The 26,330-nt window shown below is 40.5% G+C and overlaps 1 protein-coding gene across 12 annotated transcripts in view; it reads right to left on the bottom strand.

Annotated features, from left to right (window-relative positions):
* ADCYAP1R1 (ADCYAP receptor type I) overlaps nucleotides 1-26,330 on the bottom strand; it is a 155,490-nt gene that overhangs the window by 81,459 nt on the left and 47,701 nt on the right. For all 12 annotated transcript variants that reach the window (XM_065830008.2, XM_071805382.1, XM_071805375.1 and 9 more), the window contains one exon: nucleotides 12,795-12,900. In XM_065830008.2, the coding sequence (XP_065686080.1) occupies nucleotides 12,795-12,900 (106 nt within the window). The remainder of the gene's footprint in view (nucleotides 1-12,794; nucleotides 12,901-26,330) is intronic.

The following is a 26,330-nucleotide window of genomic DNA, read 5'->3' as shown; positions in this document are numbered from 1 at the left end:
GATCCTGATTGTGATTGCTAGCAACAGGAAACATCATGACATATGGGGAGCTATTGTGGGTTAGAATGGGAATCAACAAGTGTATTACAGATCTTTCATCATACCAGGGTGATAAAAGAATCCTACTTTGTCTGTTTTAGTAGATCTTATTATATCCACTTGATCTACTTTATGAAATCATTAGCAACAGAAACCCAAACCTAAGGAATATAGAAAGGATCAACATCTGTATTTTGTCTTTATTAACCATAAGCATATGTACCAGTATCTTTTACATCCTTCTAGGCTTTTATGAGCTCAAGCAGAGATTATAAATTATTTCTGTATTGTCCTTTTCTTGCCTTTGGGTAGTTTGACTAACAAAATGAAACTTGGTGGATGTGTGTGTAGTTATCCTGCGGTTTCTCTGTTAAAAACAACTAAATGTGTCTGTTAGTCATTGCTCAGAATACTTAATGTTTTTTTTTAACTCTGTCTCTACAATCAATGGAAAAAAAAAAATGGCATTTTTTTGTTAGGTTGATTAACAACCTCCAGCAAACAAACTTTCCTTAATTTGTTTAGAGTAGTCTTTTATGAAACAAGACTGTTTCTCTGAAGATACTTATCTCTTTCCATCAAGACTCATAGAACCACAGAATCATAGAATGGTTTGGGTTGGAAGGGACCTTTAAAGGATATTTAGTCCACTCCCCCTGCCATACACAGCAACTTCTTCCACTAGATCAGGTTATTTAAAAGCCCCATCCAACTTGACCTAGAATGTTACCAGGGATGGGACATCTACAGCCTTGCTGGGCAACTTATCCCAGTGTTTCAACACCCTGATTCAGTGAGTCCTATAGCTCTTTCAGTTCACACTAAGAAACCTGAATATATATGTCTGTATGCAAGTTGAGGTGAGTTTCAACTGTTTCAATGCGTGTCATTAGGGCCACCTGCACGACCTCCTGTTCTATTCCAATATTGTTACTCCAATAAGTCTGCGCCATATCCTCGAGCCTTATGTTGGTGTCTCAGATACCCAAGGCATCTCAAGTCACACTGGATATGTGTCTACACAATAAAACCCTTTCCCCAGTTCCATTATGGTCCACAAAGTCAACATGTTTACTGAAGTCGTGAAAGTAATTCCAGTGATAAAATGAAGATGTCTGTGGGTAACGATCTGCACTCATAAGGGAGCTATTGAGCTATTGACTATTGAGAGAGCATGGAATTTTTAGGTAGCTACATCAGGTATTTCTACTGTAAGAATTTATTTTCATAAAGATATGTTTTTAGTGCCATTTGAGATGTTTCATGGGATTGATTAAAAGTTGACAGTCTAGACAGACAAAGATCTTCTGTAGGCCCCGTGTCAGAATGTCTTGATGGCCTAAGGAACTTGGAGACACTTGCTGTTTATACACACCTGAATCCAGTTCTAAAAATACCCAAAGTCATTCCCTAATTCTCCTGCTTCTGGAACTTATTGAAGACTAGAATGCAATTTACAGTCAAAGTCTAGATTTCATTTAGGATTGCTCTGTAGTCTCTGGCAATATAGGGAAATTCAGCCCATGCTGTCTTAATCCGTGTTCCATCACTAGAAGTAAAAATCCTAGAAATGAGTCAACAGTGCCATTGGTTCCAGCAAGAATCAAATTTACTCTCTTTGTTTTTCTTAGTGAGACTAAAAAGCTGAAGGAGCAATAAAGACTCACTTTCGTCAGAAAATACAGCAGACAACCGCAGAATATACCATGGGAATAGGAACAAAAGAGCGTTTTCACAGAATTATCTTTTAAGACAATACTCCGTTGTCTGACACCTGACTCACTCATTTTTACAGACATATAAGGTTTTCAAGACCTTCATGAAAACACCGTCTGCATACAAGGAAACACTTGAGTTCAGCACAGAAATTTATCCGCTTCTGCAGAAAACTGCAGCAACTGCCTGATGGGATACAGCAAAAGCACACAGTTTAAAAGGAGGCACAAAGATCTCATGAAAATGATACTGAAATCACAGAAGGTCACTCAGTTATAATTCAGATGACATGTTAATAGTCCTTTGGGGATTTTTTTTCTGCCACAACACTACAGATATTAAAAAGCTAAATTATTATAAATTGTCACAGATCCAGCTGCCCATGACTCTGAAGATACCGACAGACCATGGTAGCACACGAAAGACCACCACTTATTTTATTGCTTAAATTTTACTGCTATCTATCATCCATTTTTTGACTGCAATGACTTGGTATATCATGCTTGTAATTATGTGTAATGCTCACAATTGCAGCTTAGGGTTGCATGAATTAAAACAATCCCACTGCTCCACAGGTAAAATCCATTGCAAATGCATCTACCGCGCTACGCATTTGCAAATGGTAATTTTTTTAAAAAAAGTAAGTAAATAGGTATATATGGGGAAAACCATCACTTACTGATAACCTCTGCATATACTATAAAAATGCTGTCTCTATTTACTCTATATCAGCTTTTCATTGCACATCATGTATGCCAGGTAGCAGAAGGTAAGACTGGGCTTCTCGATTCTATTTAACTACAGACAAAAACAGATAGGTGGCATGGTAAAACGAACTAGTTGTCACCATAGAAACAAGGAACTCACAAGTGGAACTGGGTAAATAATTGATACTTGCTTCAATGGTTAAACAAAACAAAAATGAGGAAAAAAAATCTGTTCAATTAAATAAGATATTTTCCTTCTTTTTGGCTGTCATGAAATGCAGAGATTTGGACAGACAGATAGGAAATTTCATTTTTAGCTTTTCATTTTTAACCTTAATTAAATTTAATTAGCAATATTTCTGAAAAAAAAATGTTCTGTCGTGAAATGTCAATGCATTATTATTTTCTTAATTTGTTAATTGATATTGTATTTCAGTCTAAATTATTTAAAAATTTAACCTGAACCTGCATTTTTCAGTGACTATACCATTTGCAGAAAAAGACTTTTATTTAGTTCTGCTCTCTGAAATTCATTTTATCTGTGTCAATAAAACATGTCCCTAAGAACCACGTTTAGACAAGGTTCTTAAGGACATGGTTTAGCACTACAGTTAGGTTAGGTTATGGCTGGACTCAATGATCCTGAGGGTCTCTTCCAACCAAGAGGATTCTATGATTCTATGATTCTAGTATGTTACCCAGTTGCCTGGACAATTTCCATTCCATCTTTTATTTTTTTTAACTTATGTTCCTCGGTTATTAAAGAAGGACTTCCCAGCAATTCTGGAGATTACAAAAGTAATAGCTTTGAAAAAAACAGGTAGGAATTATTACAGTGAATATACGATGGGATGGGAATAGTTGCTCATACATATGCTTTGCAGTTAATGGTGTTTTCAGAGCTGGAGGTCTTAAATTCCGGTAGTTTCCCTTCATTTCTCATCTGAATAGAAGTCCAGCAAATGCTGAAAAGATGACTAAACTGAGATTTATGAGCAGGATTTGCAAAGAAGGCAGTCCTGATTCAAACTACCAAAACGTTGTTGAATGTGTCGGCTGAATGTGTTCATGCTGCCCAAGGAGATAATAGAAATTTCTGCTCCATTACTGCAATTTTTGCATCTTCTCTCTGAGTCATCTTAACTGAGTGTTCCCAGGTTGACGATCACCTCACCTAAGTTTTATCTTAGAGGGTCCATATAGTTTAACAGGCTCCTCAGCTTCTTTCCTGAGTCAGTAGAGAGTAAAAGGTCACTCTATAGAACAATTTACCCCACAAATGTCAAGAACGCACAATGGTTTGTAAGGAATAGCTTTAAGGAAGGACCCATAGCTCTTCAGTGGTCACTTAGTTTAGATTAGACACTTTAGGCGTTAGTTACTAAAATTAATACAGACTAGTCACATCCCTGGAGACAAAAGAGTAAATAAGAAGTAGTGGGATTTGGGGTTAAGACTCTTAGGACAGACACTAAAGTATCTATATCTACTATAGGATTACTCAAGACACTGTGATCCCTAATGAAGAACAGTACAGAGATCCCAAATCTAATGGCAACCCAGCTAGATCTTGAAGCAAAAGCTGCTGGATTGGACAACCACAGAACTGCCCTGCAGCAAATTATTTCTGCACCCAGGACCACAATCTCAGCTGAGAGTTACGATGCCAAATTAACATCCCTGCTCAACTGGTATTAATATGTGAATTTTCATATTATGTCTAGGGTACAATGTGGATGTGTTTTTAATCCCTGTTACCAGGAAACCTTCACCAGAAAAATTGATGTTATTATACTATTAGTTTTCCCAGGCAGACCATATATATAAGTATAGTCTGGCTGTATATTATAGAGCAATGAGAAAGAAACATGCTAGAAGATTTTACTAAAAATAGGAACATACCAGCGGTTCACCCATTGGAGATTTGTCTCCTCTTCAGCAGATCATTCCAAAGCAGTTTCCCTTTCTTTCCTCTGCCATTGCTGATCTTGAACTTTTTAAATGACGATGCACTTCCAGGCTTTCAGCTTCACTAATGTGACTGAATACACAGTAGGGTTGTAACATCCCTTTTACCTGCTGTTCCCCTGTTTGAGAACAAGATTCTTTCTAGAATGGTTTATGCCTGGATTGTGAAGGTTGTCTTCATTCCAGTATTGCTACATTATTATCCACAGAATTCATGCCACCTAACTTCAGACCTCCATAACAATTGTTTTAATAAGCATTGGAGACAAATGGGCATTTGTCATATAGTCTTCTCAATGTAAGACGGATGTCCAAAACAGGGCAAGTTTAAGTGCTGTAATTACTTGTAAGTGTAAGTGACTTCTAAGTACTTATTTTGATCTATTGACTATAAACACAGTTTAAATAACTACCATTAATAAAGGCCTCTCTACTATATACAACCATATTTAGATGGCATGAATACACCCTTCGTATCTGATGAACAGACTGCTTAAAAGAGTGTTGATAAACTTAGAGACATTCATCAAAGAGCTAAAGAATGAGTCAATGATTGGAAAACAGACATCAGTGAAGCTCTTTTTCTTGTATTTTCTTGTCTACTCCGCTGGAGGCTGTCCTGGGGAACCCTGTACCCCTGAGACCCCGGATGAAGCCAGGTTAATGGAGGAGTTTGCTTTAGTCGATGAGGACTGGGTTAGGGAACAATTAAGTAGTCTGGACGTCCATAAATCCATGGGTCCAGATGGGATGCATCCGCGGGTGCTGAGGGAGCTGACTGAAGTCATTGCTAGACCGCTCTCCATCATTTTTGCCAAGTCTTGGGAAACGGGAGAGGTGCCCGAGGATTGGAGGAAAGCAAATGTCACTCCAGTCTTTAAAAAGGGCAAGAAGGAGGACCCGGGTAATTATAGACCGGTCAGCCTCACCTCTGTCCCTGGGAAAGTAATGGAACAGCTTATCCTTGGTGTCATCTCAAGGCACATCAGGGATAAGAGGGTCATTAGGGGCAGTCAGCATGGCTTTACCAAGGGTAAGTCATGCTTGACCAACCTCATAGCCTTTTATGAGAATGTAACAAGGTGGATGGATGATGGCAGAGCGGTGGATGTGGTCTACCTTGACTTCAGTAAAGCCTTTGACACAGTCCCTCACAGCATCCTCACAGCTAAATTGAGGAGGTGTGGTCTCGACAATAGAGTAGTGAGGTGGGTTGCAAACTGGCTTAAAGAGAGAAGCCAGAGAGTGGTGGTCAATGGTGCAGAGTCCAGTTGGAGGCCAGTATCTAGTGGAGTGCCTCAGGGGTCAGTACTGGGGCCAATATTATTCAATATATTCATTAATGATTTAGACGAGGGAATTGAGTGTACTATCAGCAAGTTTGCTGATGACACTAAGCTGGGAGGAGTGGCTGACACGCCAGAAGGCTGTGCCGCCATCCAGCGGGACCTGGACAGGCTGGAGAGTTGGGCGGGGGATAATCTGATGGAATTTAACAAGGGAAAGTGTAGAGTCCTGCATCTGGGCAGGAACAATCCCAAGTTCCAGTATAGGTTGGGGCATGACCTATTAGAGAGCAGTGTAGGGGAAAGGGACCTGGGGGTCCTGGTGGACAACAGGATGACCATGAGCCAGCACTGGGCCCTTGTGGCCAGGAAGGCTAATGGCATCCTTGGGTGTATTACAAGGGGGGTGGTCAGTAGATCGAGAGAGGTCCTCCTTCCCCTCTACTCCGCCCTGGTGAGACCCCATCTGGAATATTGTGTCCAGTTCTGGGCCCCTCAGTTCAAGAAGGACAGGGAACTGCTGGAGAGGGTCCAGCGTAGGGCAACAAAGATGATTAAGGGAGTGGAGCATCTCCCTTATGAAGAAAGGCTGAGGGAGCTGGGGCTCTTTAGTTTGGAGAAGAGGAGACTGAGGGGTGACCTTATTAATGTTTATAAATATATAAAGGGTGAGTGCCATGAGGATGGAGTCAGGCTCTTCTCAGTGGCAAACAATGATAGGACAAGGGGCAATGGGATCAAGCTGGAACACAAGAGGTTCCACTTAAATTTGAGAAAGAACTTCTTCTCAGTGAGGGTAACAGAGCACTGGAACAGGCTACCCAGGGAGGTTGTGGAGTCTCCTTCCCTGGAGACATTCAAAGCCCGCCTGGACACATTCCTGTGCAACCTCACCTAGGCGTTCCTGCTCCAGCAGGGGGATTGGACTAGATGATCTTTTGAGGTCCCTTCCAATCCCAAACATACTGTGATACTGTGATACTGTGATTTGCCTGAGAAAGTAAAGCTTGATCAAAGCTCAGGTACCAACGGTTGCACAGGTATCTTTCTCAGGTGGAGACATCTACAGTATAGATCTTTGAAATGAGCACAGATCCAAACCCTGGTATCATATGATCCCTAACTTTTATCTTGAAATTCTTGTTTGCTTCTACCATCTCTAACATGAGGTTCATAGAATATATTTTATGCAGTGTCACATGGATAAATCCATGAGCAAAGAATGCATCTTCGAACAAGGACAGATGTATTCAGGTAGATCAAAGCTATCTGGGTCAGCATTCTGGCTCAAAGAAGAGCCAAGAAGAAAACATTTAGGTGTAGAGATGTATTATTAGCTGTAACTTCCCAACCCAATAGCTTTCGAAAACTAAGTGTGAGAAGAACAACCTTAGTCCTATCATTCTTTTGCACAGCTATATCAATAAGGGAGACACATGCACACAAACACCAGCACGCACAATGAAGTAATGTCTTCCCACTGGTGCCAAGGGAAATAAGAGCAGATAATGACAAGGCTCTGAAAGAACAGGAGAGATCCAACAAAAAAATTTAAAACTAAAAAAACCCTTCTCCATCACTATATGAAGGTGAAAACATTTTTCAAAGTCTATTGTGATTTTATCTCTCCTTGCGTTACCACTCTTACTTTCTAATTGCCATTTCCTACCCTATCGGTACCCTTACCAGTTTCTTTCTTGTCAATTTACAGGGTAACTTGCTGATAGGATCCCTCTCAATAAAGACCATTGTAGGCACCGCATCCCTGCAAATACTTATTTCATTTGAATTACTTGACTTGCCTGGCAATGCTGCTGAAATTTAGTGTTTTTCAGAGGAAGGACAGGAGGGATGAGATTAGTTAATTAGAACTACAACTTAAAGATTAATTTGACAGGAAGTCATGAACCGCATAATCATCAATGATTTCTCATCACTTCTATTTGTATTCAAATTCTTGTTCTGTGTCTGCTATTACCATACCTTGGCTCATTCCTGATCAGTGCATTTTAGACACTATAAATATTAAATCAGAGGCCCAAATATGCAGATCACAGAATGACTGGGGTAGGAAGGGACCTCTGGAGATCATCCAGTCCAACCCACCTGCTAAAGCAGGGTCACCAGAGCAGATCACACAGGAACGTGTCCAGGTGGGTTTGAATGCCTCAGAGAAGGAGACTCCACAACTTCTCTGGGCAGCCTGGGCCAGGCTCTGGCACCTCAAAGCAAAGAAGTTTTTCCTCATGTTCATATGGAACCTCCTGTGCTTCAGTCTCTGCCCGTTGCCCCTCATCCTATCACTGAGGGAAGTCCCCCCACCATTTGAGAGAGAGCCACATTCAGGTGACAAATCTGCAATATCAAGTTCCAACAGTGGAAAGCAAGACAGGTAACAGGCTGGGAAAATTCTGTCATGCCAATGTACAGCTGGAGAAGTGTTCTACACTTCATTAGCAGGGCTCTTTCCATCACAGGGTTTCTCTGAGTAGCATATTTCCTGGCTGCGATCTTGTGCCCCCATTGACAGTGTCAGATGCAGCTGGTCACTAAATCCCAGACAAAGCAAGAAATATGCAAGGCCTTTGGAGTTACAATTCCATGAGATACAAGCCCATCAAGAAGCAGAAGACAGTTGGGAGATTCTCTCTGTGAATTCATGCACGTGACAAGTGTGAACGTGCAGGTTGCTGGACACCTGCCTGTCTTTTAAGGTCACCACTCAAGGAAGCAATGACTGCAAAACTTGCTCACTCAACTACAAGCAGATCTACTACAGTTAAGCACATGGATGGTATGAAGACACCTGTGCATCAAAACATCTCCTGGGAAAAATCTTGGTCTAGATTTTTGGGGGTAATCCAGACCTCTAGCATGACCTAGTCAGTATAACAGAGCCAGATGATAAAGGTAGGATCTGTCTGACAAAATGCCGGCATCTACAGCATAAATATATATAGATGAGATGTTCACACTGACTTCCATATATGTTCATAGAGAAAAAAAGGCACCATCTAATTTACTTGGAGGATAAAATGAATCATGCCTCAGACTCTACTTATTAGATATTCAGAGCTACAAAATGAGCAAGGTGACTTGCTCATTTGTAGTGTGGATGCATTTGCAGGCATCAAGATTTAATTAGATGAATCCCATGCTAAGTGTACATGACCCAGGAAACTGTCATTCAGCATCTGAGTAACTCCTGTGCCACTCTTTCCTAGCCCCAGGGTTGGGAACAGGTCAACAGAACCCAGATGGGAAAAAATAGAAATGAAAAAGGGTGTATATGGATCAGCAGTGAGCTTTATCAGTTCTTATCAGATAGAAGGTCCCTTGAGAACTGCTGGCAGCTAGAAGAGGGACCAACAGGAACTGAGGCAGCTCTATGCTATAGCAGGGTCAAAAACTCAAGCAAAGGAGGTTGGAAACACTGGTGTAATCAATAGCCTGGCTCCACTGCCTGGGGAAGTTGAGTATGAAATAATCATTCCGCTCCCTCTTTTCTTTTCTTTTTTTTGCCTTTGGCTTTCATTATTTCACTTTATCACTTTAATTCCACCTCCACAGCAAAAGAGTTAGATCTGTGTCCTGCTGAGATTTCATTTTCTTCATATTCTCTTTTCCATTCAGTCTGTATGTGGTGGTTGAACAGGGATGGACACACAGGGTCAGCAGCTTCTCCTTATTTTTTCTTATATAAAAGCTCCTGGAGAATTTAAAGCATTTAAGAGGAAGAAGCTATCATAAAATCCACGGAAAATAAACAAACATAGAATCTCAAGGCAATAATTGTCTCTGAAGCATTATAGGCATTACACAGCAGCAGAAGGAGGGAAAACAGTGCTGTGAAGAATAAAACAGTAATGAGCACAACATCTGGGCATGAGAGGTACAGGGGGAGGGAAAGGGGAAAACATCAGAGCACTGACAAGTTGAGGTTGGAGACTTTCCATAATATAGTGCCAGCTTAGCTCTTCAAGAGCTGTGGTTGCTCTTGCAGCGTCAACATTGTGCTTGTGTTGGACCTCACCCAGAGGAGCTCTGGGGAACCATTTAGTTTATGTCTGTGTTCACAGACGCTGAACGCAGCAAGGGGGCAAAGCAAAGGCAGGAGAGCTGAATTATTGAAAAATGTAGGAACTTAAAAGATGTTCTTCCTCTGTTGACTCTGAAGTGTATTGTTTTCCATGCAGTACTCTTAGGTAGGAGTAATATCAGTGCAGAAGACAAGCTCTCAAAACAGAAGCAGAGAACCCGCTATTACCCTCATTGTTTTTTACACCATGTGGGCACCCTGGAGTAGGATTCACTATATGTAACATTATTACTCCAGATGCTGTAGAAATACAGATCACAAAGACTGTTCATGTCCCAAATCCAAGTTTTTTACATGATCATTTGACTTTGTGTTACCTGCAACAGAATGTGGAGCTTCCTTGCTTACAGAGGATTCTGTAGGTCAGCTAGTTTGAAGGATTTTTTTTTTAAACTACAGTAACTTGAACATGTGCCCAAACCTCTACAGGGTCTAAAAACTCAAAACCCATTTTATACCTTTCAGCCCCTTTGAGGAGAAATAAATCCTCAGAAAATTCAAATATTGAATTGTTCCACATAAAATTGCAGGCAGAAGTAGTCAAAAGAGGGAAGAGGTACTTTTATGCTTCTCCTTGTTCTCAAATAAACAGAAGTTTACTCACCAGCCAGGAGGGACATCTTCCTTCCTTCAGCTGTTTCTAACAAGCAAGGGAGTTATTTCCTATGTTTCTCTTTCTTTGAGGGAAACAAGGTAATAACACATTTCCCCACTGCCTGCCATCATTAGTAAGCCTTACTGCTACAAATGAATAACAAAACTCAAATGTTGGGCAATTTTCACTTCTCTCAAGTGAAAAATAGGTTGTCCGCAGCAGGTGAAAATTGGGAAGAATCAACACACTGCACATATTACTGAATAATTTGTGGGCAGTTACTACTTATCAGGGAGTTTCATAATGAAACTTCTCCAAATGATGCTTGATAACTTAACCTAAAACCAGATTCAGCTGTGGTGACTAGTGCTCCATCCCAGTAACAGACCAGGGGCAAAAGTGTTTTTGGAGAAAACAGGTATTTGTGGTATTTTCCCAAATACTGCAGTGCATCTGTTGATGTCCAGTCCTTTAGTTATGGAGATAAGGCTTTGTTGGGAGTGAGGGTGGCAGGATCTGCCTTGAAATAAGTACCATGTTATGAAAGGTGTTTCTGGAATGTCAGGAATTAAACGGGATAGACTAGTCACAGAGGTGAAATGAAACATATTATATGTAAAACATGTCTATAACAATTTTAAAATGGTAAAGAGAAAGGGCAAAAAATAGGATCCATAGAATGAAATATGCCAGAATTCTTCACTGGAAAACAAAAGTCTTTGAGGGAATATGGCTTCTTTATCCAAAGCCACATAAACTGTGGAAAGTGTTGCCGCAGGATGTGGCGAACAACTAAAAGATGCACAGTGAGCCTGGGAAAATCTTCTTTAGAGTGATTCAATCAAAGAAATACTGGGGAAACAGTATAAAGAACAGCTGGGTTCTGCTGCTTGACATGATTCAGTCTCTTACTGCCTGAGTGGGTGACACATTTTAATCACATTGAGATACAAAAGCCTTTCCAATGGCTCTAGACCTCTTCTATCTCTGAGCTGTACTCATTGAATTTGGAATATGCAGGAGGGAAGAGTTTGGTCTGAACAGTCCCCCAGCTGCCAGGGTTATTCTGGATTTGAGTGATAGCAAACCAGTTAGTGAAACAGTTTCTTTTGACCTGGGAAAAGCTATGAATTCCTGAATCCAAATAATAGTCATTGCATAATTATAATCAGTAGGGCTCATGGTCCACTTCTGACATCATTCTGGGGGTAGGGGAGGAGAGACAGGGTTGGTTTGGTTTTTTTCTCTTTTGTCCTTGCTTTTGCTACTTCTGGACCTGGGAAGAATTAGGAAGCTCTCTTGTAATGCATAAAGGGGAACTCAAAAACACACCCCTGGGGCTGAAATGAACTGTCTGAATTACATGCTTTTCCCCAGTTCCACCAAACCACACAGCTCCTTTGCCCAAAGCTGGGAAGCAGAACAAAAATGAGCTTATGTATGAGATTAATAGCAGGACTCTGATGGAAATACTCCTAGCAGCTAAAAAGCAAGAACGGTTTGCTTCAGAGGATGCTCTGATAACACACAGATCTGCATCCTGCCCTCCCTTGCTTCTGAGCTAAAATACGTGGCAAGGAAAAGTGAAATCGCCCATCTTTACTCACTCATGCAATGTGTTTTATCTGCTTTTCTCCACAATTTTACCAATTCTAGTCACTGTAGAAGCATTTTGAACAGGACTCAGAAAACAGACCGTGATTTTCAATTAGTTTCTTTGTCATTCTTTGCCCTTCTCTCATTCATGCTGGCCATAGGAAGCTCCTGCTGCAGTCAGTAGGAAATGAGACAGGATATTAAACTATTAATTTCTTCTTTGCTTGCTGCCTCAGTTTCTTATCTCAGCAATAACACAAGTATTCTTTATCAAGATTACAGTCATCACAATGTTAATCCCTGTAAAGGTCTTCAGATCATGTGAGAGAGAGGCACAAATTAAGACGGAGCCGATGATGCGGAATGAGCTGTTACAGACCAGACCTGTGATGCACTTAATCTTATGTCCAGTCCATGACAGTTGTTGTCACTTGCACCAACAGAAGACATCAACATTATCAAAGCCTTTCCAGGCACAGTGTTTCTTTTTTCTTTCATTTCTTTTTTTTCCTTTTGGATTAATTTTGTAGGTACATGACACTGCATCACCTAAAGTACCGCAGCAAAGTCCTGACCTCTGATAATAACCAGCAATTGTTCTGGTACATCCCCATTTATTGATTTTTTTGTCGTTATAATGTTTGTACATGCTCAATTCAACTGCAGTGACCGCACCTTTTACAGTAAGATGTTTGCATTGATGTTGCTGGAAAGCCCTGCAGACATGATAGGAAAGGTTTAGAAACCATCAGTTCAACATATGTGATTTATACCAAGTTGGAACTCACCTGGAGAAGAGTCATTGAGAGGGTTCAGGGCAGCTGCCCTCCGTATCTTCTCCAGACAAGTCTCTTGCTCCTTTTTAATGATGCAGTTGGAATGGGTTGCTGTAACCTGAAACATGGGGGAAAAAATGCGGAGAAAGAACAATTACAAACTTAAAATAACTAATGAATTTAAGTCGAAACATCAGTAAGTATTGAGGTCTCATTCCAAAAAGAAAAAGAAATAAAAACATCATTAGAAATGAGAGAAAATGTTGGTCTCTCTATTAAAGTGTAATTTCTAATATGCTTGGTTTATTTTATTGTATTCCTTCCTCATATAAGGCTGAAATAAAGGTATCTCTAAACAAAGCAATATTTTAAAGAGGAATCAGAAATCAATTAAGGCTCAGTTCAATATTACACCAGTTTCTTATGAGTCTTGCACAGTCCAATAAACTCGCTCAGGACTCAAAACCAAATTAAAAGCTCTTCCAGTCTTTCAACCTATCCATTCCTTAATGTTCCCTTCTTCCTTTACTCCCAATGAATCCAAGGCAACTTTCTTGCCAAAAGAAAGTGCAATGCCAATTAAACTGAAGTGACTTGATCCAATTTTTTCCCCTATCTTTAAGACTCTAAGGTTGCCCACTATGAGGAAAAAAAAAAAAAAAAAGGAGTGGGTTTAAAAGAAAAATTAAAAATCAAGAGTTTATAACAGGAAAATTGCAGTCAATAGAATGCAAGCAATCCCAAAGCAGCAACAAAATAAGAACAAGACCCATTCCCAGAAATCAATATGAGATTTCATTCCTGTTGCAGAAAGTGACCAGGTGATATCAATTCAAGGGCAAGACAATCTCAGCTTTTATTAGATCATTTATAGGGGCATGGCTAAGGTTCAAATCACGCTCCATGGAAAGCACCGTGAAAATCAGTGCACTGCTTGAAGACGGGATAGGTCACCCTCATTCTCTGCAAGCAATTTTGCTGTTTCATATTTCCCATCCCCTTTTCCTTCATTCTTGATGACAGAGAACTAGAGGGGAAGTAGAGTGTTTTACAGAAGTGGTCTGTTTTCCCTTAACTGCCAAGCAGGAACAAGCACACAGGGAAAGCAATACCCGAATTCAGCCTATTTCAGTTTATTTTGGAGCCCTCTCTGCAAAGTTCAACTTCCCTCACATCCCAACAGAATCACACAGAATCACAGAATGTCAGGGATTGGAAGGGACTTCAAAAGCTCATCGAGTCCAATCCCCCCACCGGAGCAGGAACACCCAGCTGAGGTTCCACAGGAAGGTGTCCAGGCGGGTTTGAATGTCTGCAGAGAAGGAGACTCCACAACCTCCCTGGGCAGCCTGGGCCAGGCTCTGACACCCTCACTGAGAAGAAGGTCCTTCTCAAATTTACGTGGAATCTCTTGTGTTCCAGTTTGTACCCATTACCCACTGTCCTGCCATTGGTTGTCACCGAGAAGAGCCTGGCTCCATCCTCCTGACACTCACCCTTTATATATCTGTAAACATTAATGAGGTCACCCCTCAGTCTGCACTTCTCCAAACCAAAGAGCCCCAGCTCCCTCAGCCTTTCCTTACACGGGGGATGCTCCACTCCCTTCAGCATCTTTGTTGCCCTGCGCTGGACTCTCTGCAGCAGTTCCCTGTCCTTCTGGAACTGAGGGGCCACAACTGGACACAATATTCCAGGTGTGGTCTCCCCAGGGCAGAGCAGAGGGGCAGGAGAACCTCTCTGATCTACTGACCACCCCCTTCTAATACACCCCAGGTACCATTGGCCTTCCTGGCAACAAGGGCACAGTGGGAATGAAAGGAATGGTTTGGGTGACCAATGCATTGAACTGACAGCACATAATAAAATAGTTTGGGTTGGAAGGCACCTTCCAAGCTCATCCAGTGCCACTCCTGCCATGAGCAGGGACATCTTCACCCAGCTCAGGTTGTTCAGAGACATCCCAGCCTGGCCTGGGATGTCTCCAGGGATGGGGCATCCACCACCTCTCTGAGCAACCTGGGCCAGGGTTTCACCACCTTCACTGTAAAAAATTTCTTCATGTCTAGCCCGAAACACACACACTTATGATTACTTGTGTGTAATACTCAATACACACAGTAAATCTCAAGGCACACATAATCCTACCCTGTTTTCCTGAAAATAAGACAGGGTCATATATGAGTTTTTGCTCCAAAACTTATTACTTTTTTACATGTACAGCTGTCTGGACACTATTTAAATTGAGTTTTTAATGAGAAGCAACTAGGGCTTATTTTTGGAGTAGGGCTTATATTCCAAGCATCCTCAAAATCCTGAATAATCATTCTAGGGCTTATTTTTGGCATAGGTCTTATTTTCAGGGAAACAGGGTAGTTTGGTGGTGCTTGTGTTGTGCTTTTGTGTGTGTGGAGGCAGAGAGTCATTTGCACACTTTTAACTTTGAAACAATTAAAAGCCAACCACCCCTATTTCAAAGACAGAGATGGTTTCCTAACGAGCTCCAACTTTACTCATTTACTCACCATTTGTAGGAAATGATAATGCTATAATTTCATCTCCAAGATCCCAGTAATAAATTTCAGCTATTTTCCCCATGGGGTATACCAGGCACAACCATATTAGATTTGTTTATTTTCAAAACAAACACTGTCCTGTTCTAAGGGCTGTCAAGAGCCTGGAAAATATATATATATATACATATATATATAGTCACCAGTCTCTGGGATCTCCCAAGAACATAAGGGCTTTCGCTACATCATTTCCTAAACCTTGCCAAAGATTGGGGAAATTGCATTGGCTGACATTCAGGTTCTCAGCATATCTTTTAAAAAGATAAAAAGAGAAATAGCAAGTAATTCAGGCTTCTGTTGCTAGTACTGGCTCACTCTTAGCAGTTGCTCAGGTCTAAAGGAGTGTCCAGCAGTTGTCTCAGTAACTGAATGTGGCAGTTTCGATACTGTTTAGTATGTGTAGATTAGAAAAGCTGCCATATAATAATAAAAATCAACATTATTATCATTATTCTTATTTAATAATTATACAAGGAGGAGATGAATAAACAAAAAGAAATGGTTCACACACTTCTTGTTAACCTGCAGAACTCTTTTCAGCTTGATATTGCGGATGTTAAATGCTAAAGGAGTTCAAAACATATATAAATATGTACGTATGTATGTATGCAAAGTCCCGCAAACTATACTAAAGTCTGAGAACAAGAAACCCATGATGCGCAACTTTTTACGCCCTATAGGGTAACCCTAGGCGTTTGAGAAGAGGGTTTAGATTCAATCAGTAGCAAAAGGATGAAGGAGTGTGATTTATCCTTAGAACTTTTGTTGTCTTCTTCAGTAAGAGGTAAATCAAAGTCAGGACTTGATTGATTATAAAGAAAGCCTAAGGTTAAAAGCTCAGATTTTATTGTTTTCCTTGCAGACAGGCATATCTGGTCATACATACCTCACTAAACTGACTAAATTTCATCAATTGTAGCTTAGTAAGTCTGGCTCAGGAGATATTTTTAATGCAGACTGCTGGGCACAGAGAGAGAACTGGAGTGATGTGCTTCACCCATCCCTGCAGCCTTCCTTAAGCTCTCACCATTGACAGGATATTTTCATGTGGCTTATTATAACCATCTTTATGATGTTATGTGAAGTTATATAGAGTTACATACTCTTCATCAGCTGACTTCAAAAAAAATAATATTGGGGAATACAGAAACTGAGACAGAAAACCTCAGCACCAGAGGAGAGACTAGAAGCTGCCTGTCATCTCCACTAACTAGCAATGCCTTATCTGAGATAATAAAGCCAGGTTTGTCTTGTTTATAACAGAAGGCTTCTCTGTTGAATGCAGAGATGCGTTAACGTGACCATGTTTTCCTGGATGGATCAACATGTTTCTTGTTTCTCCATTAACTATGTGCTGGTAGAGCCTTTAATCTGTCGAGTCAGTTCTTCAACAACTGAACAGCAGAGCACAATTCAAATGGAAGCGTAAGCTTGAACTTCATGGCCTCCTGATTTCATTTCTTTTGCCTCAAGGACATTTGCAATTTCCTGTGTTCAGCAGAGACAGTCTGGTTTCAGTTTCCCAGAAGATATCAGTGATATGTGCAGTTAAAGAATATTTTGACACATGTAGTAGGAAAATCAAGAAACCAAGTGGATAGTGTATGAAGCTCACTCTTTTTTTTTTTTCCAGAAAAAAATTATCTTAATGGAATGAAGGAGATAAACTCATGCCAGTTTTGAAAAGGAAAGTATTTGTATAGATACAAATAGTGTAAATAAAATCAATGTCTGTTTGGTTCTGAGACAACACAACAAGACAAACACAGCTAGCTAAGACAATATAGGTATGCAAGAAAATTTGAGAATTTTCATTTTTCCTCATTTATTTATATTAAGGTGGCAACCACAGAGATAAAAGGGCATGTGTTGTGCATAACTTCTAGCACTTAACTCCTTTCTGTTCCCTTGACATTATGGTAACATTAATAACAATCAGTTTATTATGTTATAACCTATATATATTCTCTGACATACACTCTCAAGGTGCTGCTTTATTGTGACTTGTTCCATTAAGAAAGCCATTGTTAATACATAAACCTGAGCAGAGGATGAGGTGAACACATCTGTACTGCTTCCAGACCTGCCCTAGCTATATGTGGATATCAGATTATCAAATTTTGGAGTCACACGTTTAAGCAAGGCATTGCTCAAACATATGGATGCTCCAGGGAAGGAAACACATGTGAGGAACTGCGCAGATCAGAAAGATACCAGACACTTCCCTCCTCATGGAAATAAATACTTGTTGCCAGGTTATTTCAGATGGGAATTTAAATAAGCTTTCTTTCTCCTTGTTTTGGTTCAAGTATATCAAGCGCTGGGAGCAAGACAGGTGAAGGTAACTTCGAGAGCAACTTCTTCCTTTCCCCAAGACGTCTACAGTGGAAAGGCAATAAAGCACAGAACAAGGCTGTGATTAGGCAGCTGAGAGAACAGGACTGGACCACACTAAGAAGAGGTTTCCTAAACGCTTCTACTATTGAACAAGGGATGTGAAATCAAACTGAACACCATGCTTAGGTAACTGTCCTGATATGTACTGTGTGTATGGCACCAACATACAGCTATACCCAAAGGGAGCAGGTCAGAAGTCTAAGCACAGATGTCTAGACCATTTGATGTGCCTTTGGGCATCTCACTTGACCTCCAGTTGCTTGCTGGCTGCCTTAGCCTTTATGTTTGCCCTTTGTCAGGATATTTTGGACACTGCAGGTTACATCTAATGGCAAAAGACATTTATGTTCCAGCACTTTAATAATTTTCTCAGTTATATCAAGTGGTAGAATGTCTTCTGAGAGCAAAACCAGGGCATTCTCTATGAATTGGTCATTATCTTTGTGCCACATGTATAATCACTGATAAAGATACAAATAGGGATAGAAGGTTGGGTGGCTGGAAGGATTTGGAATTTTTTTAACACATCAAAGCTGGGCATTGAAAGAGCTCTCAGTGTTATCCGAAATAATCATCCTGTGGGCCAACAGTGCAGAATGGTCCAGCTGAGTAACCTGAACTGCCTTTGACTACATACAATCATTCAAAAAATACTGTTCTCCTTGTTTTGCTCTCTGTAAGAACATTCATCATTGCTTTAAAAGATTATTTCACTACACAAGTTAACCCACTCGATCCACAGAAGTGAGAAAAGTCACCAGTATTCTTGAGAAACTTCAAGATTAGAAAATATGTTTTGAAGTCATCGTAAAGATGTGATAACGAACTGTGCAATTTGATTGACATTTTCTTTTCTACAAAGACCTGATCAAATATAGCAATTCAGAATTATTAGCTGTTCTTTCCTCTTCTTCATTTCTGTATTACGCCTGTAAAGTCCTGATTCTTTTTTTGCAGAAGTGAATGAGAATACTTCCACTCCATTCAGGATATGTCATATCAAATACCATGACAATAAGAAGAGGGGTAAAGAAATACAGATAAGAAAAAGCAAAGAAAAAACAACATCAAAAAAACTTCCATTAAATCCCTCGTGATAAGTGTTTTGCATCAACATAGAGATGAAATAGAGTCTGATTCATGTTTTATCTAAGTGTTGTCTCTAAAGTAATGCAAGAGCTTAACCCCTAGTTATATTAGAATATTCACTTCATACTGAATGACACTTTTTACTATTTCTAATATGAATTTCAGTTTTAAAAAGTTAGCTTTAAAAATGATACATTATCATGTGAGCAACGCAGAAAGAAGCTTACTTGTCACAAAAACATTACTAGATTTAATCCCTTATCAAGGGATTCAAACTGGTCAAACCAGGGCCAAAACTTGCAAAACATTGTGTTAAAAATAGATGTTTGGGAGGGATTTTTTCAGAAGTGATTTACATCATGACTGGTACCCACAACATTGGCTTGGCAGTCAAACGAGTTGTCTCCAGGAAGGTCTTAACGTTGTTACTTGATTGTTTTTTGTCTGCCTGCGTAATTGGCACCCAAGCTACTGTAATTTCAAAACCCTTTCGACCAAGTGAAACGGGAAGGTTACTAGAAACTTATTCAAATCAAGGCACATTTGTACAATCTGTAGCATAGTTTTGACACCATGCTTTAGTCAAATTGTGCAGAGAAAAAAAACAAACCAAACCAAACCAAACTTGAAAACCAAACCAAACCAAACCAACCAACCAAACACACAGACAAACATACATCAAACAATCAAACAAACAAAAACCACAATATCAAAACCAAAATCAACCAACCAAAGACACCAACACCACAAACAGCACACACTGCTAAAAAAAGGCATTGATCCCTTTCAAAGTGGCTTACATGAATTTAAGATATGGTTACCTTCTAACACTGATGTCTCCTGGGGAGATGCATGTCTCCCTGCAGATTAGAAAACAGCAGCAGCATAATCAACAGTTCCCTTCACTCAGTGCATACCCTCTGAAGTGGTAATTCTGGATAAAAGACATGTTATGCAACATGAGGTAAACCCATTTTTGAGTCTGCCTGAACTGTTTTTTTATCTTGGAGATCAGTCGAAAAATCTCTCTTTGAGCACGGTGAGGAATTCTCAGTATAGTTGATGACTTCCACAGGGACTGACATCTGGGGGTAAACCAAAGTACACCTTTATTCTATCCCTAACAGCAGGCAATAGCAAGCAATGTTTCTCAAAGCCTTGTACCAGCAGGACGCAACCACTCATTGGAAAAGTGTTTAAAAATCTTTCTAGACGTAATGTGCTTGAGGTAAAACAAAATGTTCAATAGCCCTTTCTGGTTGCTATTTTGTAATATAAAATGTCTTTCTTCCATTCTTCCTCAGACTTTCTTCTCCAAAAGTAAAACTCCTAGAAGTACAACTCCGAATAACACAAGCTAGATGTCTTTCTACTTCATTCCTTGGAAGTCAACTTAGGGCTGAAAAGCTGACAGTTGCCTGTCAACATTGCAACATTGCAACTTATTGCAACCCACTATTTTCAAAAGTACTCAAGAGCAACGCAATGTAAGTGTCCAAATCAAGGTCTACCCCCTCGAAAATCTGACCGAAACTCCATGGGAAGATTCTCACCCCTCCAAAAGCTTTTAGTTTGGAGCAAAAATGGGTTGTGTGGACTCACTGTGGGACACCAGTGATGCAGGACTTGCACAGTCAATTGCTTCCATGGGCACTCTCCAACTCTTGAACGTGGCAAAATTGTTGGCAATAGAACAACCCAGTGTAGATCCATACTTTAGCCAAGCCTCCATGAGTGGTTGCCTCAGCAAGCAGAAATTCTTTGAACAGGAGTTACAGGCAAGTAGTGCATATGTAAATTGGTGGAGCTTGTGATTGGTAAAGGAGGATAAGTAATGAGTGTTTTTTTTCCTCTGGGCTCTGTGGCCAGATTGCATTTTGTGCAGATTCTGCACAACAGATCAGATGATTTGATTAATATCTAAAAGTGACTGAACAGGAAGTTGGAGGGTAAGATCTGCCCTTGTTAACATATTATGTCTGGCTGAGAAATGCGGAGTTATATTTACAGCAGTCTGGGATATGGTGTTCAGATTCAGCTGAATGCCTGCAATGAAGGACCTGAAAGAGGAATTCTTTAATTTAGACTACTCTAGGATGCACTCTTCATCTGATCTGAGGAACCACTGATCCAACGGGGTAAGCTTGTACGTGACGATGATTTTGCTTGTCCAGCTCTCAGATTTCCTCTGTTAAAGCAGTTTTCTGTCTTGGCAAAATAAAACTAGTCTGAAGCCGAAAGGTTCCTACCTGAACTCTGAATAGAGCTGATACATAAGAAGGTCCCTGATTATCATCCTCAGAGTTGCCTCATACTTGGAGTTGCCTTTTGCAACAGCAACAGAGAAAGGCTTGTTCTACTCCCCTATTATGTCCAGAGGATTTCTGGAAAAGGCACAACTCTCAGTCTTCTAGCAGTAGTGGAACACAGAAATATTCCATTTATACTAGAGTTGGAAGGCTGTACCAGGTGTCAGAACAACCCAAAACCAACAGGATATAAAAGATAGCCTAAAGCTGTCTTAATCTTATTTTTCTTGGTCTACAGAATTTGTGTTTAGAGCTTTGCCTTCACGCAGACATCCTTGCCTCTGTTGACTGCAAGACCATGGCAACTATCTATGACATACCTTTCAGACAGATTCATGGAGCCACAGGATAGTTCAGGTTAGAAGTCTCCAGTTCAACCTCCTGCTCAAAGGAGGGTCAGTAATTGGATCAGTCCAGGTTTTTCAGGGCTTTTTCTATCTGAGGTTTGGAGACCTCCAAGAATGAAAATTGCACAACCTCTCTGTGCAACTCTCTCCAATACTCAAATTTACTTGGGGTAAAAGGGCCTCTTCTATGCCCATAGTCCATTTTTCTCCTGCCATGGACCATGATTATGAGTCTTTCTTTTTCTTCTTGATGATCTCCTCACAGGCACTGTAAGGCTGCTATTAAGTTCCAAAACATCACTACTTCCACCAGCTAAACAGGCCCATTTTCATCATCGTCTCCTCACAGGACGTCTTGTGGCCCTCCTCTGAGCTCGCTTTCATTGACCAACATATTTCATATACTGAGAAGCCTAAAATGGAATGTAATATTCTAGAAGTGGTCCAGCAAGTGCTGCATAGAGGTGATAATCACTTCCCTGGATCTACTAGTTGTGGTCTTGTTAATACAGCCCAGGACACTGTTGGCCTTAGTCTGCTTTCCTCTTGATCTATGTAAAGTATGCAGAGTCAAGGCTACCAAGTGTCCTTGAATGGTTTATTACATTGAAAAAACCTCTTGATGAGTTTCAGTGAGCGAAGGTCGAGGGAATCTGTGCTAACACAAAACTTCTCTCACTGCGGGGCTGCTGGGAAACAGAAGCTTTTTGGAGTTCTGCATTTCTCTTGCTGCCAGATACCACATTCATTTGCAAGGCAAGTTCTTGTTATTACTCATTTTTATTTGCCCATTTATACTTCATTACATTTAAACAAAACCCTGAAGTGAAAAGATCTTAGACAGGAAATTTGTTTTGTGCAGGCTCCCAGCAAGTTCAATAGAAACCCCATCTGAGTCACACTTGGAACAGAAATGCGTGATGAACAGCTACAGGAGGCTGCAGAAACACTTTCTCCACACACACACATATACACGACCCAGGGGAGAAAGCTTTAATTAATCCACTAATTAAATTAAAGCTATTTGCCCTCAACTATCACACACATTCCTCCCTTTCACTCCTCCCCACAGGCGGCTCCAGCAAGCGTCGTGCTACAGCTCTCACTCTAATATTCCCCAAAGGGGCTTTAGGACTGGGGACAATACTCAAGAACGGAGGCAAAGAGCTCATTACAACAGTGGTAACGGGAAGTACTCAAGCTCGTTCTCAATTTCCCTCCTTCTCCTTTCAGTGCTAAGAGACATTGGTTTAGATATTGTGCCAAAGTGGAAGGGAAAAAAAAAAAATAAAACAAAAATAAAAAACAGAGAAACCCACTCAAATCCCACAAGGAATCAAAGCTTTGCACAAAAGTCTGTGCCTAGAGTAACTTTCTCAACAAACCTTTCTTTTTCCTTCCTGTCTCTGAAGTGGTTTGCGACTATTTCACTGTGAAAACTCATGGAAGGGATTAAAGTACATATTCATGGAGGAAAGAAGGGAGCAGTCTGAATGGTGTGTCAGAGCAGCAGCAGTGAGACAAGCCAGCGTGGAGCTCACCAGAAAGGATTAGAGACAAAGAGAGGCAATGTAGGAAACCTTCCTAATGATGGCCAGTGAGGCCATACACATCAAAAACACCACCACCAAATTACCAGAGAAAGTCATCCTAAGAGGCAAATATGACCAGCTGTGGTTGTCCTTGGGCCACAGACACTACCTGGGAGGAAAGTGCAGCAGTGGCTGTAAGGAGAGGGCTGGCAGAGCCATGGTTCATGAGTTGCCATGTTCCTCTGCTGTCCCAACTTATGACTGTTAAGAGTATGATGTACAGTATCATAGAACCGTTTTGGGTGGAAAAGACCCTAAAGATCATTGAGTCCAACCATTAACCCAACACTTTCACTAAACCATGTCCCTAAGAACCTTGTCTACACATCTTTCATAAACCCCTCCAGGGATGGTGACTCCACCACTGCCCTGGGCAGCCTGTTCCAATGCCTGACAGCCCTTTTTGTTTTTCCCAGTGTCCAATCTAAACCTCCCCTGGCGCAACTTGAAGGCCATTTCCTCTTGTCCTATCACTTGTTCCTTGGGAAAAGAGACCAACCCCCTCCATGCTCCAAGCTCCTTTCAGGCAGTTCAGAGATCAGAAGGTCTCCCCTCAGCTCCTGTTCTCCAGCTGAACCCCCCAGGTCCCTCAGCCACTCCCCATCAGACCCTTCACATGTATCTATGCTTTCCCATGTTTATGTCACATTCACAGCCATTTAACATTGATATGAATACAAAATACAACATAAAATGATGCACTGATCAGTTGAGTAACTGAGGTCTCATTCAAGTAATCTAGTTTGGGCGTAAGGAAAGTTTTTGCTTTGCTTACAGATGTCTGTGTGAAATATCTCACTATTTTGGAATCCAAATTTTATAAGGTAATGCAGTCTGCTCTGTGGGGAAAAAAGAAGAAAGGGAAGGGAAAAGGGAGAAGGAAGGGAGAAAGAAGGGAAAAGGGAGAAGGGCGAAGGGAGAAAGGAGAAAGGAGAAAGGAGAAAGGAGAAAGGAGAAAGGAGAAAGGAGAAATGCAAAAGTCTAGTTATATGAACATTTCCTGCAGGATGCTAAAAGATATTGAAACAACTGAGTTTTCCAAATGACAGAATACTTCAGAATTTTCCTGTATAAAGTTATTAACCACTGTAATGCTTCAGTCTGCGTTTATACTACAGAGGATGATTCTAATGCGACTTGTATTAGGTTATCTGATAAAATAGGGTTTCTATTCTTATTATCTGCCTAACAATTGATACCTTATGTCTGTATTTTTGACTTCATCAATGTTGTGTTGCTGAGAAGCATCAACAGACACTCCTTTTGCAGACGGTTGATGTTTTGGACACTCTGTCAGCCCATGGTTATGGTCTAAGTTATATGTGTGAAAAAACATGGTATGGAGAAAGACACTTAGAGTCAGCATTTTCTTCTTGCTTGGAACTAAAGTAGAGAGCCCAAGGTGACTTGTGCACCTGTAGATATTGGACTAATGAACCTCATCCCCACCCTTCTTGGAAACTGGTATCTGTGCAGTGTTTTTCTGCCTTAATCACCCCAGATTTTATAGACCAACAGAAGTATTGGACGATCATTGGACACAGGTTTTAATCACAACTGATCACCAGTATTTAAATATCTGGCAAGAGCTCTTTAACGGTAACATTTAAATGTAATTCTCAGAAAACACTGTGTCTGGTGATATGCAGTTACATCACGACAGTGAATAACTAAATTCTAGGTAGACAAATCATTGCCAAACTGGTGATCAATTCCACCAACACAATTCCCTCCAGTGATGAAGCAAATGTATCTGGCTCACTTGTGTTTCACAGCAAATTAGCCACATGCAATATTTCTGCCTTGGGCAATTGTAAGTTTAGAATTTATACCTTTTAAAGATGTCCTAGACATCACTGGATGTAAGAAGCCCCATTACCTGGTCTGTAGTATTTGGCTTATGAAAGTAAAGGACTCAAATTCTCAACTAATATATCTTGATAAATAATACCTTGCAATGGGAGATTTTCCCTTCGTCTTCAGCACTATGACCTATATTTTCAGAATCCGAGAACACGCAGCTCTGAACTAGGACCATGCCCTGTGTTTTTAATGCTGTTCAAATGTGCTCCGCTCAAGAATATGCAGTGAACAATTTTGGACCTCAATTCCCCATTCCTGCTCTTTCAAAAGAATAATAAAAATATATTGCTTTCATATATGCCATAAAAGAGAAGCACATACCCAGACTCAGTATCAGCAGGGACCCATGTAATAGCCACAGTGAAAACACAATAGACACACAGCAATAATTGACGTTTTCACAGGAACCTGAGAGACACAGAAACAAAATCGCACCCAATTCCTTTCTATAATCACAAGAGTTGAACTCTAGAACATCTTAAGATGAGCTGTGACATGTAGTGGGATTTTCCTTTTACACACTATAAAAAATCCAGACCCATCAACACAAATACATTTTCTGAGGAGCTGAGAGCAGCAGCTACATGGAACGAGAACTGAAATAAGCAGCAACACATTATGAGATCTTTGGTCCAAATCACATACTGGGCAGAATATTCAGCAATGCTACCTACTAACAGTGGACCAGGTATAGCCTTCTTACATCCCAGTGCATCTTTCCTGTTAGAAAACAACTCTGAAGACTCCTGTTTTGTTTTGTTTTCTCCCCACACTGTTGTGGGATAGGATCCGCAAAAGGAGAGATGGTGTTTTGAAAGGGTAACACACTGTATAAAGGGTTTGGGCTGGCATGAGAAGAATGTATTTGAGACCAGTTCTAGCTGCAGGTGTCTCAGACATACATCTCCCTCTTTCACTTTTCCAAAATTTCCTCTTTTGAACATTTTTTCTTTCCTAAAAATTTGTATGCTAATATTATTATTTAACAATTACTGTACCAAGAATACTCTGCCATTATAAACCCTAATTCAAAGTTCTTATGAACCAAGATATAAGAATGCTACCATCTCTGGCAAAAAGTGGGACTCCTATCCCTGTGTTACTCCTTCATAGAGTCATAAAATCAGTTTGGTTGGAAGAGACACTTAAGATCATTGAGTCCAGCTGTTCACCTAACTCTGGCACTAGACCATCTCTCCAAGAACCTCTTCTATACATCTTTTAAACCCTTCCAGGGATGGTGACTCCACCACTGCCCTGGGCAGCCTGTTCTAATGCCTGACAACCCTTTCCATGAAGAAATTTTTCCTAATATCCAACCTAAACCTCCCCTGGTGCAACTTGAGGCCATTTCCCCTCACCCTACCATTTGTCTTAT

The sequence above is a fragment of the Patagioenas fasciata genome, chromosome 2 (assembly GCF_037038585.1).
Source record: "Patagioenas fasciata isolate bPatFas1 chromosome 2, bPatFas1.hap1, whole genome shotgun sequence".
Classification (NCBI taxonomy): Eukaryota; Metazoa; Chordata; class Aves; order Columbiformes; family Columbidae; genus Patagioenas; species Patagioenas fasciata.
The sequence above is the reverse complement of the archived record's forward strand: the minus strand, read 5'-3'. Positions and strand labels throughout refer to the sequence as shown.